Source organism: Oncorhynchus mykiss, chromosome 25 (assembly GCF_013265735.2).
Source record: "Oncorhynchus mykiss isolate Arlee chromosome 25, USDA_OmykA_1.1, whole genome shotgun sequence".
Classification (NCBI taxonomy): Eukaryota; Metazoa; Chordata; class Actinopteri; order Salmoniformes; family Salmonidae; genus Oncorhynchus; species Oncorhynchus mykiss.
In genome coordinates, this window is record NC_048589.1 from 36,176,179 (window position 1) to 36,196,051 (window position 19,873).

The 19,873-nt window shown below is 42.2% G+C and overlaps 1 protein-coding gene across 18 annotated transcripts in view; it reads left to right on the forward strand.

The window, feature by feature from the left end:
* The window catches only part of LOC110505843 (dystrobrevin beta), a 61,331-nt gene that overhangs the window by 24,764 nt on the left and 16,694 nt on the right, over positions 1–19,873 (forward strand). For 16 of the 18 annotated variants that reach the window (XR_005039457.1, XR_005039458.1, XR_005039455.1 and 13 more), the window contains 4 exons: positions 5,078–5,152; positions 12,186–12,291; positions 13,926–14,011; positions 14,243–14,356. Coding sequence is in view for 15 of the 18 variants with exons in the window: in XM_036962289.1 (XP_036818184.1) it covers positions 5,078–5,152; positions 12,186–12,291; positions 13,926–14,011; positions 14,243–14,356 (381 nt within the window). In the remaining 3 variants the exon portion in view is untranslated. The remainder of the gene's footprint in view (positions 1–5,077; positions 5,153–12,185; positions 12,292–13,925; positions 14,012–14,242; positions 14,357–19,873) is intronic. The other 2 variants (XM_036962300.1, XM_036962293.1) reach the window with 1 other exon arrangement.

The following is a 19,873-nucleotide window of genomic DNA, read 5'->3' on the forward strand; positions in this document are numbered from 1 at the left end:
GGGACTGTATCGTCATAGTCATGTGACTGCTGGGTCTCCTTGGAGACAGCAGCAGTGTAGTTCATTAAGATGCTGCTGGCTCAGTTAAGAGCAGAGCGGACCAGGGTAGGCAGCTGGCTACAGCAGCGCTTGAATGGTTGGCTGTATTTGGCTAGCCGGACTGTTGCTTTCTACCTTCTAAAGGAGGTGAGTGAGATCTCATTATATCCTCTCATTATATCCTTATCTCAGTTATTATAGTATTAGGGTCCTGGATGAAAGCGGACACTGGCTTTTTACACTATTGTTAGTCGTAAATATTTGAGATGAGATTTAACTTGTCAGAATTTTACTAAACTAGAGATATATTTTTAGGGACACTATATTCCTATAACATTCCCCTTTTCCTTGTCTGAACTGGATCAACATACTCTTTTATTGTTTTTGGACTTGTGATTTTATATGGAGGTTTAAAAAAAGTAGTTAAAAATATATTAGTATTATAAACTGAGTGGTTTGAGCCCTGAATGCTGATTTGCTGACAGCCGTGGTATATCAGACTGTATACCACTGGTATAACAAAATATCAATTTTCACTGCTCTAATTTTGTTGGTAACCAGTTTATAATAGCAACTCGGGGGGGGGGGGGGGGGGGGGTTGTGGTATATGGCCAATATATCATGGCTAAGGGCTGTATCCAGGCACGCCACGTTGCGTTGCGCCTAAGAATAGCCCTTAGCCCGGGCCGTATACCACAACCCCTCAAGCATTATTGCTTAAGTGTGCCTTCAAGTTATTAGCTGGACTCTGGGGGTTCTAATATTGGATCTCCATGTTAATACTCTGCTGACCACCTGTGTGCCCCCTCACTCATTAGTAGTACTGTGAGTGAATCATGAATTCAGTTGCTTATTAAGAGAAATACTGATGAAAATATGATGCAGTACTATAAAGGTTGAACATTCTTTGAAAACATTTTAGGAAAAACGAACAGTATGCTAATACTATTATGATATCAGTACTCAGTTGTGTTGTGACAAGGTAGGGGTGGGATACTTAAAAAAATTAATATATATATATATATATATATATATATATATATATTTAACTAGGTAAGTCAGTTAATAAGAACAAATTCTTATTTACAATGACGGCCTACCAAAAAAACTCCTGTTGGGACGGGGGCTGGGATTAAAATTTAAATATAGGACAAAACACACATCACAACAAGAAAAACAGCAACACTATATAAAGAGAAACCTAAGATGACAACATCACATGGCAGCAACACATGAAAACACAGCATGGTAGTAACACAACATGACAGCAGCACAACATGACAGCAACACAACATGACAGCAACACAACATGGCAGCAACACATGAAAACACAGCATGGTAGTAACACAACATGACAGCAGCACAACATGACAGCAACACAACATGACAGCAACACAACATGGCAGCAACACATGAAAACACAGCATGGTAGTAACACAACATGACAGCAGCACAACATGACAGCAACACAACATGACAGCAACACAACATGGCAGCAACACATGAAAACACAGCATGGTAGTAACATGACATGACAGCAGCACAACATGACAGCAACACAACATGACAGCAACACAACATGACAGCAGCACAACATGGCAGCAACACATGAAAACACAGCATGGTAGCAGCACAACATGACAGCAACACAACATGGCAGCAACACAACATGACAGCAACACAACATGACAGCAGCACAACATGACAGCAAAACAACATGGCAGCAACACAACATGGCAGCAACACAACATGACAGCAACACAACATGACAGCAACACAACATGGTAGCAGCACAACATGACAGCAACACAACATGACAGCAACACAACATGGTAGCAGCACAACATGACAGCAGCACAACATGGCAGCAACACAACATGACAGCAACACAACATGGTAGCAGCACAACATGGTAGCAACACAACATGGCAGCAACACAACATGACAGCAACACAACATGGTAGCAGCACAACATGACAGCAGCACAACATGGCAGCAACACAACATGACAGCAACACAACATGGTAGCAGCACAACATGACAGCAACACAACATGACAGCAACACAACATGGCAGCAACACAACATGACAGCAAAACAACATGGCAGCAGCACAAAACATGGTACAAACATTATCGGGCACAGACAACAGCACAAAGGGGAAGAAGGTAGACACAACAATACATCATGCAGAGCAGCCACAACTGTCAGTAAGTGTCCATGGCTTCAGTCCAAACACTTAAAAGACACACCCTATCCCCTCAGCCCTCAAAGTGGACACTTCTGATGACATATCATGACGTCTGACGAGTATACACTTGCAGGGCAAGGGGCGAGATACAGATAGCCAGGGGCACAGTTCAACAAACATAGCATTTGTGTTTAGTGAGTCTGCCAGATCAGAGGCAGTAGGGATGACCGTGGATGTTGTCTCGATAAGTATGTGAATTAGACAATTTTCCTGTCCTACTAAGCATTCGACATGTAATGAGTACTTTTGGGTGTCAGGGAAAATGTAAGGAGTAAAAAGTAAATTATTTTCTTTAGGAATGTAATGGAGTAAAAGTTGTTCAAAATATAAATAGTACAGTATAGATACCCCAAAAAAACTACTTAAGTAATACTTTAAAGTATTTTTACTTAAGTACTTTACAGCGCTGCCAGTTTGAGTGTGTGTTGCAGTTCGTTCCAGTCTCTAGCTGTAGCGAGTTGAGAAGATGAGCGACCCAGGGATGTGTGTGCTTTGGGGGACCTTTAACAGAACTGTGATGGATGGAACAGGTATTGTATGTGTGAGGATTAGGGCTACAGTAGGTATCTCAGATAGTGAGGCCTAAGAGGGGTTAATAAAGAAACATCAACCAGTAGGACTTGCAACGGGTAAACAGAGATGACCAGTTTACAGAGGAGCATAGAGTGCAGTGATGTGTTCTATAAGGAGCATTGGTGGCAAATCTGATGAACATCTAGCCTCTCGAGAGCACCCTTACCTGTCGATCTATAAATTATGTCTTCGTAATCTAGCATGGGTAGGATGGTCATCTGAATCAGTGTTAGTTTGGCAGCTGGGGTGAAAGATGAGCGATTATGATAGAGGAAACCAAGTCTAGATTTAACCTTGATATGTGCTGAGAGAAGGACAGTGTACCGTCTAACCATACTCCAAAGTACTTGTATGAGGTGACTACCTCAAGTTCTAAACCGACAGAGGTAGTAATCACACCTATGAGGAGAGGGGAATTCTTCTTACCAATCCACAGGACCTTTTTGTTTTGGAGGTGTTCAGAACAAGGTTAAGGGCAAAGAAAGCTTGTTGGACACTAAGAAAGCTTTGTTGTAGAGCGTTTAACATAACATTTGGGGAGGGGCCAGCTGAGTATAAGACTGTATCATCTGCATATAAATGGGATGAGAGAGCTCAGGAGGTACTATGTTGTTGATGTAAATTGAGAAGAGCGTGGGGCCTAGGATTGAGCCCAGGGGTACTCCCTTGGTGACAGGCAGTGGCTGAGACAGCAGATGTTCTGACTTTAAACATTGCACTCTTTGAGAGGTAGTAAGAAAATCAGGCCAAAGACCCGTAAGAGGCGCCAATACTCCTTAGCCGGCCCACAAGAATGGAATGGTCTACCGTATCAAAAGCTTTGGCCAAGTCAATAAAAATAGCACCACAATAACATTGCTTAGAATCAAGGATAATGGTCACATCATTGAGGACCTTTAAGGTTGCAGTGACATATCCATAACCTGAGCGGAAACCAGATTGCATACCAGAGAGAATACTAGTCAGTTGATTGACAAGTTTTTCCAACACTTTTGGCCTATAACATTTAGGATCAGCTTGATCTCCCCCTTTAAATAAAGGACGCACTGTGGCTGCCTTCCAAGCAATTGGAACCACCCCAGAGAGGAGAAACAGTTTAAAAAGGTCAGAAATAGGCTTGGTGATGATAGGGGCAGCAACCTTAAAGAAGAAAGGGTCTAAACCATCTGACCCGTATGTTTTTTGGGGTCAAGTTTAAGGAGCTCCTTTAGCACCTCGGACTCAGTGACCGCCTGCAGGGAGAAACTTTGTAGCGGGGCAGGGGAAAAAGAGGGAGGAGCATCAGGGCTAGTCGCATTAGAAGGGGTGGGAGATGAGGAAATGTTGGCCGGGCAAGGAGGCATGGCTTAGTCAAATAGGATACAGAAGATAGCCCTATTTGATAAAAGACCAAGTCCATATTATGGCAAGAACAGCTCAAATAAGCAAAGAGAAATGACAGTCCATCGTTACTTTCAGACATGAAGGTCAATCAATGTGGAACATTTCGAGAACTTTGAAAGTTTCTTCAAGTGCAGTCTCAAAAACCATCAAGTGCTATGATGAAACAGGTCTCCCCGTAGAGACGGAACCCTCAGGTCTCCCCAGTGAATAGCATCAATATACAATGTAGATTTCACATACAGAGGGGCCTCCCGAGTGGTGCAGTGGTCTAAGGCACTAGAGATTCTGGGTTCGAGTCCAGGCTCTGTCGCAGCCGGTCGCGACTGGAAGTCCCATGGGGAGGCGCACAATTGGCTTATCGTTGTCCGGGTTAGGGAGGATTTGGCCGGAGGTTTCCTCCGACACATTGGTGCGGCTGGCTTCCGGGTTAAGTGGGCATTGTGTCAAGAAGCAGTGCAGCTTGGTTGGGTTGTGTTTCGAAGGACGCACGGCTCTCGAACTTCGCCTCTCCCGAGTCCGTACGGGAGTCACAGCGATGGGACAACAGAGAGAGCCTGTAACTACCAATTGAATACCACGAAATTGGGGAGAAAAAGGGATAAAAAAGAATATATATTTAAAAAAATGTATTACGATTTCGCATACAGTGTAGCAATAAAGTGGTGTAATCTTTTGTTACTACATACAGCACAGTAGTTTTGTATGATAATGCTTACAGTCATGGTGGTATATTCAGGACTCCTACAGTAATGTAATCTAACCCCATATTCGGTGTATAAGTCTGTGTTCACAGTGTAAAAATAAAGTGGTGTAATCTTGTGTTTTACTGCAGTCAGCCGAAGCCAGTAGCCAACAACATGAACAACACAATGTTCATGTCCTCTGGTGTACCTACTCCTACTCAAAGGTAAGTGCCTCAGTATTGGCTTTGATATTCCCCTATAGCTAGCTATCATTTCTAACTTACTGTATTTCCTCTGAGTTCCTCGCAGAACACAAACTGCTACTAGCCTCTTATGTCCTGCTCCTGTGTCTTTAAAGATGTCTTCCCCTGTGTCTTTAAAGATGTCTTCCCCTGTGTCTTTAAAGATGTCTTCCCCTGTGTCTTTAAAGATGTCTTTCCCTGTGTCTCCAAAGATGTCTTTCCCTGTGTCTCCAAAGATGTCTTCCCCTGTGTCTCCAAAGATGTCTTCCCCTGTGTCTCCAAAGATGTCTTCCCCTGTGTCTTTAAAGATGTCTTCCCCTGTGTCTTTAAAGATGTCTTTCCCTGTGTCTCCAAAGATGTCTTTCCCTGTGTCTCCAAAGATGTCTTCCCCTGTGTCTCCAAAGATGTCTTCCCCTGTGTCTCCAAAGATGTCTTTCCCTGTGTCTCCAAAGATGTCTTCCCCTGTGTCTCCAAAGATGTCTTCCCCTGTGTCTCCAAAGATGTCTTCCCCTGTGTCTCCAAAGATGTCTTCCCCTGTGTCTCCAAAGATGTCTTCCCCTGTGTCTCCAAAGATGTCTTCCCCTGTGTCTTTAAAGATGTCTTCCCCTGTGTCTTTAAAGATGTCTTCCCCTGTGTCTTTAAAGATGTCTTCCCCTTGAGTCCTGAGACAACTCATTATTATTTGTTTACTGATATAGCAGAAAGAAGTCCTTAACAACAGTTGATTGAAGTAACATGTATGCAAGGGTTCAATGGCTTTGTCATTAGAAGTAGAATAGTACCGTGTGTAGTACCCCAGTACCGGCGCGTGTAGTACCCCATGTAGTACCGCGATGTAGGCAGGCATTGGCAGCAGCTCCGGGGCAATTTGAGAGGCAAGACTCAGAACACATTCTCCTCCAGGAGGACATCCACCCACACACACACACACACACTTCCTTAGTTTGCTTCTGATCTGATAATGCTAAAGAAAACACTACCGTATCTCCTGGGATCACTGCTTTTTTCAGCACGTACTGCATGCTCTCTCTCTCTCACACTCACTCACTCACTCACTCACTCACTCACTCACTCACTCACTCACTCACACACACTCACACACACACACACACAGTATTTAGATTCGTGTCAGCAGGCAGTCTAAAGGAAGCTGACTTGTCGTTCTATCGTCACCCCAGGCAGTCGCTATAGAAGTTACATGATGCTGTGTGCATTTAGATGAGGGAGGTCAACAGGAGGTGTGTGTGAGAGAGCATGGAGTACATGCTGAAAAAAGCAGTGATCCCAGGAGACAAGGTAGTGTTTTCTCTCGCATTATCAGATCAGAAGCAAACTAAGGAAGTGTGTGTGCGCATGCGCGTTCATGTATACTTGTGTGTGTTTGCGAAGCAGCAATCCAGTCTGTCCCCTCCCAGATCCTCCTAGCGTCTGATTGTGTGCGCTGACATACTGTCACTTTTCCTTTGTAAATATGAATCCATGTCATTATTACTGTGTTCTGCTTGTCTTCCACTGAAGGACGTCCGAGATGTCACTACAGCTGAGAAATGGGCCTTTGCTTTAACTCACTGGCTCTTAGCTGAGTGTCATGCACCAAAAGAATTCAAGCTTCAAGTTTATTTGCCATATACTGTATGTTATAAAAACATAGGAACTCTCTCACTAGAGCTCTCACATTAAAAAACACTGCCTACAGTATCTTCATTGTTTTATGTCCCAAGTTATACAGTGTAATATTTATATATATATATATATTATATATATATATATAATTCCTGATTCTAGTTGATGATGCTATTTTGTCTTTTAGAGTTTAGAGATTTGACATTTTTTAAGTAAAAAATGTGTGTGATTATAGGCCCAACTTTTACAGAATCCGTCTTGCACCTGAAGCGATTCTCTGTGTCTGCTGACAAAGCAACTTCTCCCTCCTCCTACCAGCTTTCCGACAGAGAGGTCCCTCAGCACTTGTCTTCCAAGGACCACCTCACAATTTATGACCTAATACTCAATCACAACCACAGTGCCAGAGAAATCAAAAAATATGATTTGCTTTTGGACAGCTCGATTAGTTTTATTTTGGAGTTAACGGAGTATTGACCGAAACACCACCAGATAGGAACTCAGACTCAACGTGCTAGGAGGGTGGAGTCAATACTGTTGTCGCCCCAAGTTGAGAACACTTATACTCCCACTTGAACTGTTTGTTACAACTGGTATTGAATCTGCTGATATGTGGTTGGCCCACTTAGCTATTTTAAGATGAATGAACTAATTGTAAATTACTCTGGATAAGAGGGTCTGCTAATTGACTAAAATGTCTTCAGTGAATGTTACATTGGCTACATTATAATAACAGGCATCTATCTGTATGAGAGACGGAGGCTGGGAGAGTGAGAGAGATAGAGATGTGATTGTGTTGATAAACAGATTGTGTGTATGTGCAGTCATGTAATATTTTGTAGTAGCACCTAACAACAACAAACTACTTTATTGTCCAATGTGAATAAGAAATGTGTATTTTTTTCGGTCTTATGAGAGGCTCTACACAGCACATTCATCCACAGAGCTGCGGCCCTTGGTTGCAAACTTTCTCCTAGATCTCGATGTTCTGTCTTGCCAACTGCTATAGTTATTGTCATGCCAGTTTGGTATGACAATGACTATAGGAGTTGGCAGGACAGCACAGTGGATTTGGGACCAGGCCATGACAAAGACGATAAGAATTGGCATGACAACACAAACAGATCTAGGAAGAGGCTATTATTTAACATGACAACAACCATAGAGGTTACTAAGACAAGACAGCACAAACTGATCTGGGGCCAAGCTAGCAGACAAGGTTGTCTGTGAACATGGAGGTTACCAAGACACGACAGCACAAACGGGCATAGGACCAGGCCATTGTCTGCAGGTAGCAGCTGGAGTGGTGCCAAGAACCTCTCTGTCTGACGAAGCAGAAGCAGCGAGACTCAGAGTGGTCTGTAGAAGAATGACCCTTAGCGGAACAACTAACAGGCCAGCTCTTTAATGTGCTCTGTTCTAGAAACCACTCAGATGTTCGTTAATGTATAACTTTCAATTGACCACTCAGAACTCAATCTAGAGTTCTAAAGCCGGATATAAAACCATAGTTGGTTTCTAACAGGACTGACCTCTCAGACTTAATACTGACTCCTAGGGCTGGTTTCCCCGACACAAACTCTCCATTGATGTAAAGCCAAAGGGACAGATTGGTAGTGACAGACTCTAAACATGCACTCCATGACACACTGGAAAGTACTGGGGGGAGGGCACAAACTGAAGGGCTTGAAATTTAAGTCATAGTTGGGTCTCAACAGGTGTGTATTTACTAGGAACCAAACAGAACGAAACGGGGAGGGACCTACCTGAATTTGTCCAATAGAAACTATTGTTTAACTGTTTGGACTAATGATTACACCCCTGGACTGACCTCTCAGAAACTGAATCTAAAGCAGGGATCATCAACTAGATTTTTAAAAAATTGGGTGGTGCAGAACATAATTACAATTTGAACGCAAGAAGCACAGACATCTGTTCAGACCCAATCTGCATGAAAACCAAAGTCACACACATAGTTGACTTTTCCGGGTAAATGGTTTGGAATGAGCAGAGAAGTGGAATCTGAAAATTGTGTCCTGTTGCTGTATTGTTTGTTTATTTTATTTAACCTTTATTTAACTAGGCTAACTAAGTATGTTAAGAACAAATTCTTATTTGTTCTTAACGGCCTACCAAAAGCCAAAAGGCCTCCTGCGGGGACTTTTTTTTGTCAGATGTTACTATGGAATACTGAAGTATAATTACAAGCATTTCATAAGTGTCAAAGGCTTTTATTAACAATTACATGAAGTTGATGCAAAGAGTCAATATTTGCAGTGTTGACCCTTCTTTTTCAAGACCTCTGCAATCCGCCCTGGCATGCTGTCAATTAACTTCTGGACCACATCCTGACTGATGGCAGCCCATTCTTGCATAATCAATGCTTGGAGTTTGTCAGAATTTGTGGGTTTTTGTTTGTCCACCCGCCTCTTGAGGATTGACCACAAGTTCTCAATGGGATTAAGGTCTGGGGAGTTTCCTGGCCATGGACCCAAAATATCAATGTTTTGTTCCCCGAGCCACTTAGTTATCACTTTTGCCTTATGGCAAGGTGCTCCATCATGCTGGAAAAGGCATTGTTCGTCACCAAACTGTTCCTGGATGGATGCGAGAAGTTGCTCTCGGAGGATGTGTTGGTACCATTCTTTATTCATGGCTGTGTTCTTAGGCGAAATTGTAAGTGAGCCCACTCCCTTGGCTGAGAAGCAACCCCACACATGAATGGTCTCAGGATGCTTTACTGTTGACATGACACAGAACTGATGGTAGCACTCACCTTGTCTTCTCCGGACAAGCTTTTTTGCGGATGCCCCAAACAATCGGAAAGGGGATTCATCAGAGAAAATGACTTTACTCCAGTCCTCAGCAGTCCAATCCCTGTACCTTTTGCAGAATATCAGTCTGTCCCTGATGTTTTTCCTGGAGAGAAGTGGCTTCCTTGCTGCCCTTCTTGACACCAGGCCATCCTCCAAAAGTCTTCGCCTCACTGTGTGTGCAGATGCACTCACACCTGCCTGCTGCCATTCCTGAGCAAGCTCTGTACTGGTGGTGCCTCGATCCCGCAGCTGAATCAACTTTAGGAGACGGTCCTGGCGCTTGCTGGACTTTCTTGGGCGCCCTGAAGCCTTCTTCACAACAATTGAACCGCTCTCCTTGAAGTTCTTGATGATCCGATAAATGGTTGATTTAGGTGCAATCTTACTGGCAGCAATATCCTTGCCTGTGTACATCCACAGGTACACCTCCAATTGACTCAAATAAAGTCAATTAGCCTATCGGAAGCTTCTAAAGCCATTACATAATTTTCTGGATTTTTCCAAGCTGGTTAAAGGCAGTCAACTTAGTGTATGTAAACCTCTGACCCACTAGAATTGTGATACAGTGAAATAATCTGTCTGTAAATAATTGTTGGAAAAAGTAGATGTCCTAACCGACTTGCCAGAACAATAGTTTGTTAACAAGAAATTTGTGGGGTGGTTGAAAAATGAGGTTTAATGACTGCAACATAAGTGTATGTAAACTTCTGACTTCAACTGTACGTATTATATATACACTACCGTTAAAAAGTTTGGGGTCACTTAGAAATGTCCTTGTTTTTTCAAAGAAAATCACTTTTTTTTGTCCATTAAAATAACATCAAGTTGATCAGGAATACAGTGTAGACATTGTTAATGTTGTAAATTACTATTGTAGCTGGAAACAGCATGTTTTTTATGGAATATCTACATATAGTGGGGCAAAAAAGTATTTAGTCAGCCACCAATTGTGCAACTTCTCCCACTTAAAAAGATGAGAGAGGCCTGTAATTTTCATCATAGGTACACTTCAACTATGACAGACAAAATGAGAAAAAAAATCCAGAAAATCACATTGGAGGATTTTTAATTAATTTATTTGCAAATTATGGTGGAAAATAAGTATTTGGTCAATAACAAAAGTTTGTCTCAATACTTTGTTATATACCCTTTGTTGGCAATGACAGAGGTCAAACGTTTTCTGTAAGTCTTCACAAGGTTTTCACACACTACTGTTGCTGGTATTTTGGCCCATTCCTCCATGCAGATCTCCTCTAGAGCAGTTATGTTTTGGGGCTGTTGCTGGGCAACACAGACTTTCAACTCCCTCCAAAGATTTTCTATGGGGTTGAGATCTGGAGACTGGCTAGGCCACTCCAGGACCTTGAAATGCTTCTTACGAAGCCACTCCTTCGTTGCCCGGGCGGTGTGTTTGGGATCATTGTCATGCTGAAAAATGCCCTTGCTGATGGAAGGAGGTTTTCACTCAAAATCTCACAATACATGGCCCCATTCATTCTTTCCTTTACACGGATCAGTCGTCCTGGTCCCTTTGCAGAAAAACAGCCCCAAAGCATAATGTTTCCACCCCATGCTTCACAGTAGGTATGGTGTTCTTTGGATGCAACTCAGCATTCTTTGTCCTCCAAACGCGACGAGTTGAGTTTTTACCAAAAAGTTATATTTTGGTTTAATCTGACCATATGACATTCTCCCAATCTTCTTCTGGATCATCCAAATGCTCTCTAGCAAACTTCAGACGGGCCTGGACATGTACTGGCTTAAGCAGGGGGACATGTCTGGCACTGAAGGATTTGAGTCCCTGGCGGCGTAGTGTGTTACTGATGGTAGGCTTTGTTACTTTGGTCCCAGCTCTCTGCAGGTCATTCACTAGGTCCCCCCGTGTGGTTCTGGGATTTTTGCTCACCGTTCTTGTGATCATTTTGACCCCACGGGGTGAGATCTTGCGAGGAGCCCCAGATCAAGGGAGATTATCAGTGGTCTTGTATGTCTTCCATTTCCTAATAATTGCTCCCACAGTTGATTTCTTCAAACCAAGCTGCTTACCTATTGCAGATTCAGTCTTCCCAGCCTGGTGCAGGTCTACAATTTTGTTTCTGGTGTCCTTTGACAGCTCTTTGGTCTTGGCCATAGTGGAGTTTGGAGTGTGACTGTTTGAGGTTGTGGACAGATGTCTTTTACACTGATAACAAGTTCAAACAGGTGCCATTAATACAGGTAACGAGTGGAGGACATAGGAGCCTCTTAAAGAAGAAGTTACAGGTCTGTGAGAGCCAGAAATCTTGCTTGTTTGTAAGTGACCAAAAACGTATTTTCCACCATAATTTGCAAATAAATTCATTAAAAATCCTACAATGTGATTTTCTGTTGTTTTTTTTCTCATTTTGTCTGTCATAGTTGAAGTGTACCTATGATGAAAATTACAGGCCTCTCTCATCTTTTTAAGTGGGAGAAGTTGCACAATTGGTGGCTGACTAAATACTTTTTTGCCCCACTGTATGTTAACATACGCAAAAGTGAAATAAACAAAAATTAACAGTAAACATTACACTCACAGAAGCTCGCTCTCTCTCCAGTGTCTTAGAGAGTCCCAGCAGGCTAGAAGAGGAGCATCGTCTCATTGCTCGCTATGCAGCGCGCCTTGCAGCAGAGGCAGGCAACTCCACAGTGAGTTGCTCCACAGTGAGTAGTGAGTGTGTGTGCGTGCACGTGTGTATGTGTATAGGCTGCCCCAGGGTGGTATTCTGTCAGCCTTTATTTATCCACTTCTTATTATGTAACTGCAGAATGTCCATGAACAGAACAATCCTCTCTGCACCCAGAACCAAAGCAGATGATGTTAAGGCTGTCACCAGACACTAACATAATCATTACCCACAGTGTACTGTCACCAGACACTAACATAATCATTACCCACAGTGTACTGTCACCAGAGACTAACATAATCATTACCCACAGTGTACTGTCACCAGACACTAACATAATCATTACCCACAGTGTACTGTCACCAGAGACTAACATAATCATTACCCACAGTGTACTGTCACCAGACACTAACATAATCATTACCCACAGTGTACTGTCACCAGACACTAACGTAATCATTACCCACAGTGTACTGTCACCAGACACTAACATAATCATTACCCACAGTGTACTGTCACCAGACACTAACATAATCATTACCCACAGTGTACTGTCACCAGACACTAACATAATCATTACCCACAGTGTACTGTCACCAGACACTAACATAATCATTACCCACAGTGTACTGTCACCAGACACTAACATAATCATTACCCACAGTGTACTGTCACCAGAGACTAACATAATCATTACCCACAGTGTACTGTCACCAGACACTAACATAATCATTACCCACAGTGTACTGTCACCAGACACTAACATAATCATTACCCACAGTGTACTGTCACCAGACACTAACATAATCATTACCCACAGTGTACTGTCACCAGACACTAACATAATCATTACCCACAGTGTACTGTCACCAGACACTAACATAATCATTACCCACAGTGTACTGTCACCAGACACTAACATAATCATTACCCACAGTGTACTGTCACCAGACACTAACATAATCATTACCCACAGTGTACTGTCACCAGACACTAACATAATCATTACCCACAGTGTACTGTCACCAGACACTAACATAATCATTACCCACAGTGTACTGTCACCAGACACTAACATAATCATTACCCACAGTGTACTGTCACCAGACACTAACATAATCATTACCCACAGTGTACTGTCACCAGACACTAACATAATCATTACCCACAGTGTACTGTCACCAGACACTAACATAATCATTACCCACAGTGTACTGTCACCAGACACTAACATAATCATTACCCACAGTGTACTGTCACCAGACACTAACATAATCATTACCCACAGTGTACTGTCACCAGACACTAACATAATCATTACCCACAGTGTACTGTCACCAGACACTAACATACCCACAGTGTACTGTCACCAGACACTAACATAATCATTACCCACAGTGTACTGTCACCAGACACTAACATAATCATTACCCACAGTGTACTGTCACCAGAGACTAACATAATCATTACCCACAGTGTATATTATCAACGTGAAAGATCAAATAAAAGTGCAGGTTGGCTGACATGGCCAGATGTTAGAATAGTCACCCAAAAGTCTAAAGCACAGCACACAGGACTTTTACTTCTGGGCAGTAAGATCATGTTTGATGTGTTTCTCTTTTATTCGCTCAGTTTTGTTAACTCTTTTTAATGTGCAATTTTGTCTTTTAGCAATGTCCTCCAACCGATCTGAGTTTCAACTTAGATGCCAACAAACAACAGAGGCAGCTAATAGCAGAACTAGAAAACAAAAACAGGTGGGAATGTATTTGACTGTCACTTTATGAAGAAACATTAGGCAATTTTAAAAAACTACTAAATATTTTCTCTATTAGTTAATCAGATTTATTGTATGCTCATAATTTAAGAATTTTGTGAATTATAAGTAAATAGAGTTCAGTTTATGTTGGTCACAGGGATCTGCTTTCAGAAAGTCATTTTCCGGTAGATTTTAAATCCCCATTTTGTTGTGTCTTCTGGTCCCTCAGAGAGATCCTCCAGGAGATCCAGAGGCTACGTCTGGAGCATGAGCAGGCCTCCCAGCCCACCCCAGAGAAGGCCCAGCAAAACCCCACACTGCTGGCTGAACTCAGGCTCCTTAGGTACCACATATCCAGCTTTATTACCCACCTACACTGTATCTAATAGGAGGGATCATTACCCACCTAAATATAATAGGAGAGATCGTTACCCACCTAAATATAATAGGAGAGATCGTTACCCACCTAAATATAATAGGAGAGATCATTACCCACCTAAATATAATAGGAGAGATCATTACCCACCTAAATATAATAGGATAGATCATTACCCACCTAAATATAATAGGAGAGATCATTACCCACCTAAATATAATAGGAGAGATCATTACCCACCTAAATATAATAGAAGAGATCATTACCCACCTAAATATAATAGGAGAGATCATTACCCACCTAAATATAATAGGAGAGATCATTACCCACCTAAATATAATAGGAGAGATCATTACCCATCTAAATATAATAGGAGAGATCATTACCCACCTAAATATAATAGGAGAGATCATTACCCACCTAAATATAATAGGAGAGATCATTACCCATCTAAATATAATAGGAGAGATCATTACCCACCTAAATATAATAGGAGAGATCATTACCCACCTAAATATAATAGGAGAGATCATTACCCACCTAAATATAATAGGAGAGATCATTACCCACCTACATATAATAGGAGAGATCATTACCCACCTACATATAATAGGAGAGATCATTACCCACCTAAATATAATAGGAGAGATCATTACCCACCTAAATATACTAGGAGGGATCATTACCCATCTAAATATAATAGGAGAGATCACTACCCACCTAAATCTAATAGGGGATATCATTACCCACCTTCATCTAATAGGGGATATCATTACCCACCTATATCTAAAGGGAGATATCATTACCCACCTAAGGTATATCTTATAGGAGAGATCATTACCCACATATCTAAATGGAGAGATCATTATCCACCTTCATCTAAAAGGAGAGATCATTACCCACCAACATCTAATAGGAGAGCTCAATACCCACCTATATCTAATAGAAGAGATCATTACCCACCTATATCTAAAAGGAGAGATCATTACCCATCTTTATTTAATAGGAGAGATCATTACCCACTTATATCTAAAAGGAGAGATCATTTCCTACCTATATCTAAAGGGAGAGATTCCTATATCTAAAGTGAGGGATCATCACCTACCCACCTACAGTATATCTTATAGGAGAGATCATTACCCACCAACATCTAATAGGAGAGATCATTACCCACCTATATTTAATAGGAGAGATCATTACCCACCCAAATCTAATAGGAAAAATCATTAACCACCTATATCTAATAGGAGAGATCATTACCCACCTACAGTGCATTCGGAAAGTAATCGGGAAATGTATTAAAATAAGATAGTGAAATATCACCTTTACATAACTTTTCAGACCCTTTACTCAATACTTTGTTGATGCACCTTTGGCAGCGATTACAGCCTAGAGTCTTCTTGGGTATGACGCTACAAGCTTGGCACACCTGTGTTTGGGCAGTTTCTCCCATTCTTCTCTGCAGATCCTCTCAAGCTCTGTCAGGTGTGGATGTGGAGCGTCAATGCACAGCTATTTTCAGGTCTTTCCAGAGATGTTCGAACGGGTTCAAGTCCGGGCTCTGGCTGGGCCACTCAAGGATATTCAGAGACTTTTCCCAGAAGCCACTCTTGTGTTGTCTTGTCTGTGTGCTTAGGGTTGTTCTCCTGTTGGAAGGTGAACTGTCACCCTGTCTGAGGTCCTGAGCGCATAGGAGCAGGTTTTCATCAAGGATCTCTCTGTACTTTGCTCTGTTCATCTTTCCCTCGATCCTGCCTAGCCTCCCAGTCCCTGCCGCTGAAAAACATCCTCACAGCATGATGCTGCCTCCATCATGCTTCACCATAGGGATGGTGCCAGGTTTCCTCCAGACGTGACGCTTGGCATTCAGGCCAATGAGTTCAATCTTGGTTTCATCAGACCAGAGAATCTTGTTTCTAATGGGCTGAGAGTCCTTTAGGTGCCTTTTTGCAAACTTCAAAGGGATGTCATGTGCCTTTTTCTGAGGAGTGGCTTCCATCTGTCCACTCTACCAAAAAGGCATGATTGGTGGAGTGCTGCAGAGATGGTTGTCCTTCTGGAAGATTCTCCCATCTTTACAGAGGAAATCTGGAGCTCTGTTAGAGTGACTATTGGGTTCTTGGTCACCTCCCTGACCAAGGCCTTTCTCCCCCGATTGCTCAGTTTTGCTGGGCGGCCAGCTCTACGAAGAGCCTTGGTGGTTCCAAACGTCTTCCATTTAAGAATGATGGAGGCCACTGTGTTCAATGCTGCAGACATGTTTTGGTACTCTTCCCCAGGTCTGTGCCTCGACACAATCCTGTCTCTGAGCTCTACGGACAATTTCTTTGACCTCTTGGCTTGGTTTTTGCTCTGACATGCACTGTCAACTGTGGGACCTTGGATAGACAGGTGTGTGCCTTCCCAAATCATGTCCAATCAATTGAATTTACCACAGGTGGACTCCAATCAAGTTGTAGAAACATCTCAAGGATGATCAATGGAAACAGAATGCACCTGAGCTCAATTTCGAGTCTCATAGCAAAGGGTCTGAATACTTATGTAAATAAGGTATTTCTGTTTTTTATTTATAATACATTTGCAAATAATTATAAAAACCTGTTTTTGCTTTGTCATTATGGGGTATTGTGTGTAGATTGATTGAGGAATAAAATGTATTTAATCAGTTTTAGAATAAGGCTGTAACGTAACAAAATGTGGAAAAAGTGAAGAGGTCAGAATATTTTCCGAAAGCACTGTATATCTTCCTGCTATAGCTACTGTGTGTCTAGCTGTGTGTCTATAGCTACTGTGGCTCTAGAGCTATATATCACTCCAGTGAGGGGGGGGGGCAGAGCTGTTGGTTGGGGTAGTCAGGTGGAAAGCATGGCCAGTCGTAGAGAAATACTTATTGAAGTTCTTGATTATCGTGGATTTATCAGTGGTGACAGTGTTTCCTAGTCTCAGTGCAGTGGGCAGCTGGGAGGGGGTACTCTTATTCTCCATGGACTTTACAGTGTCCCAAAACTTATTGGAATTAGTCCTGCAGGATGCAAATTTCTGTTTGAAAAAGCTAGCCTTTGCTTTCCTAACTGACTGTGTATTGGTTCCTGACTTCCCTGAAAAGTTGCATATCGCAGGGACTATTCGACGCTAGTGCAGTACGCCATAGGATGTTTTTGTGCTGGTCAAGGGCAGTCAAGTCTGGAGTGAACCAAGGGCTGTATCTGTTCTTTAGTTCTACATTTTTACCCATCTATACCCATCTATGCCTCTAAAACAAATGTGTTATAAATGCTCATCACATGTTAATACACTCTTTATAAACTCAGAACTAATCATTTATTAAGTATGCATTAATGTAAAGTGTTAACTCTCTATGCCTTCATCAGCCCTTTAACAGTACTAACAGCCAGTGGATTCAGGGCTGAGACTCCCAAAGAAAGTCTATGTAACCTTTTGATAGCCACAGGCACTTTCACTGATTGATTGGCAATCTGGCTATAATATCTGTCTGTATTGTAGCCTACAGCTCTGCATTGTAGCCTATAGCTCTGTATTGTAGCCTATAGCCTATAGCTCTGCATTGTAGCCTATATCCTATAGCTCTGTATTGTAGCCTATAGCTCTGTATTGTAGCCTATAGCTCTGTATTGTAGCCTATATCCTATAGCTCTGTATTGTAGCCTATAGCTCTGCATTGTAGCCTATAGCTCTGTATTGTAGCCTATAGCTCTGTATTGTAGCCTATAGCTCTGTATTGTAGCCTATAGCTCTGCATTGTAGCCTATAGCTCTGCATTGTAGCCTATAGCTCTGTATTGTAGCCTATATCCTATAGCTCTGTATTGTAGCCTATAGCTCTGTATTGTAGCCTATTGCTCTGTATTATAGCCTATAGCTCTGTATTGTAGCATATAGCTCTGCATTGTAGCCTATAGCTCTGCATTGTAGCCTATAGCCTATAGCTCTGCATTTTAGCCTATAGCTCTGCATTGTAGCCTATAGCTCTGCATTGTAGCCTATAGCTCTGCATTGTAGCCTATAGCTCTGCATTGTAGCCTATAGCTCTGCATTGTCGCATATAGCTCTGTATTGTAGCCTATAGCTCTGCATTGTCGCCTATAGCTCTGTATTGTAGCCTATAGCCTATAGCTCTGCGTTGTAGCCTATAGCCTATAGCTCTGCATTGTAGCCTATAGCCTATAGCTCTGCATTGTAGCCTATAGCTCTGCATTGTAGCCTATAGCTCTGTATTGTAGCCTATAGCTCTGCATTGTAGCCTATAGCCTATAGCTCTATATTGTAGCCTATAGCTCTGCATTGTAGCCTATAGCCTATAGCTCTGTATTGTAGCCTGTAGCCTATAGCTCTGTATTGTAGCCTATAGCTCTGTATTGTAGCCTATAGCTCTGCATTGTAGCCTATAGCTCTGTATTGTAGCCTATAGCTCTGTATTGTAGCCTATATCCTATAGCTCTGTATTGTAGCCTATAGCTCTGTATTGTAGCTTATAGCTCTGTATTGTAGCCTATAGCTCTGTATTGTAGCCTATAGCTCTGCATTGTAGCCTATAGCTTTGTATTGTAGCCTATAACTCTGCATTGTAGCCTGTAGCCTGTAGCTCTGTATTGTAGCCTATAGCTCTGCATTGTAGCCTATAGCTCTGTATTGTAGCCTATAGCTCTGTATTGTAGCCTATAACTCTGCATTGTAGCCTGTAGCCTGTAGCTCTGTATTGTAGCCTATAGCTCTGCATTGTAGCCTATAGCTCTGTATTGTAGCCTATAGCTCTGCATTGTAGCCTATAGCCTATAGCTCTATATTGTAGCCTATAGCTCTGCATTGTAGCCTATAGCCTATAGCTCTGTATTGTAGCCTGTAGCCTATAGCTCTGTATTGTAGCCTATAGCTCTGTATTGTAGCCTATAGCTCTGCATTGTAGCCTATAGCTCTGTATTGTAGCCTATAGCTCTGTATTGTAGCCTATATCCTATAGCTCTGTATTGTAGCCTATAGCTCTGTATTGTAGCTTATAGCTCTGTATTGTAGCCTATAGCTCTGTATTGTAGCCTATAGCTCTGCATTGTAGCCTATAGCTTTGTATTGTAGCCTATAACTCTGCATTGTAGCCTGTAGCCTGTAGCTCTGTATTGTAGCCTATAGCTCTGCATTGTAGCCTATAGCTCTGTATTGTAGCCTATAGCTCTGTATTGTAGCCTATAACTCTGCATTGTAGCCTGTAGCCTGTAGCTCTGTATTGTAGCCTATAGCTCTGTATTGTAGCCTATAGCTCTGTATTGTAGCCTATAGCTCTGTATCGTAGCCTGTAGCTCTGCTCTGCATTGTTTCGGTGCCGATGGACCTATTCAATCATCTCATCACATTAAAGGGATCTTGCCAGTGGTGTGTTGTCTCTTTGTGTTGCCCTGGAATGTGACCAGGCTTAGAGAAGAGACAATGTAGTGCCATGGTTGGTAACCCTGGTCCTGGACTGCTGCAGGCG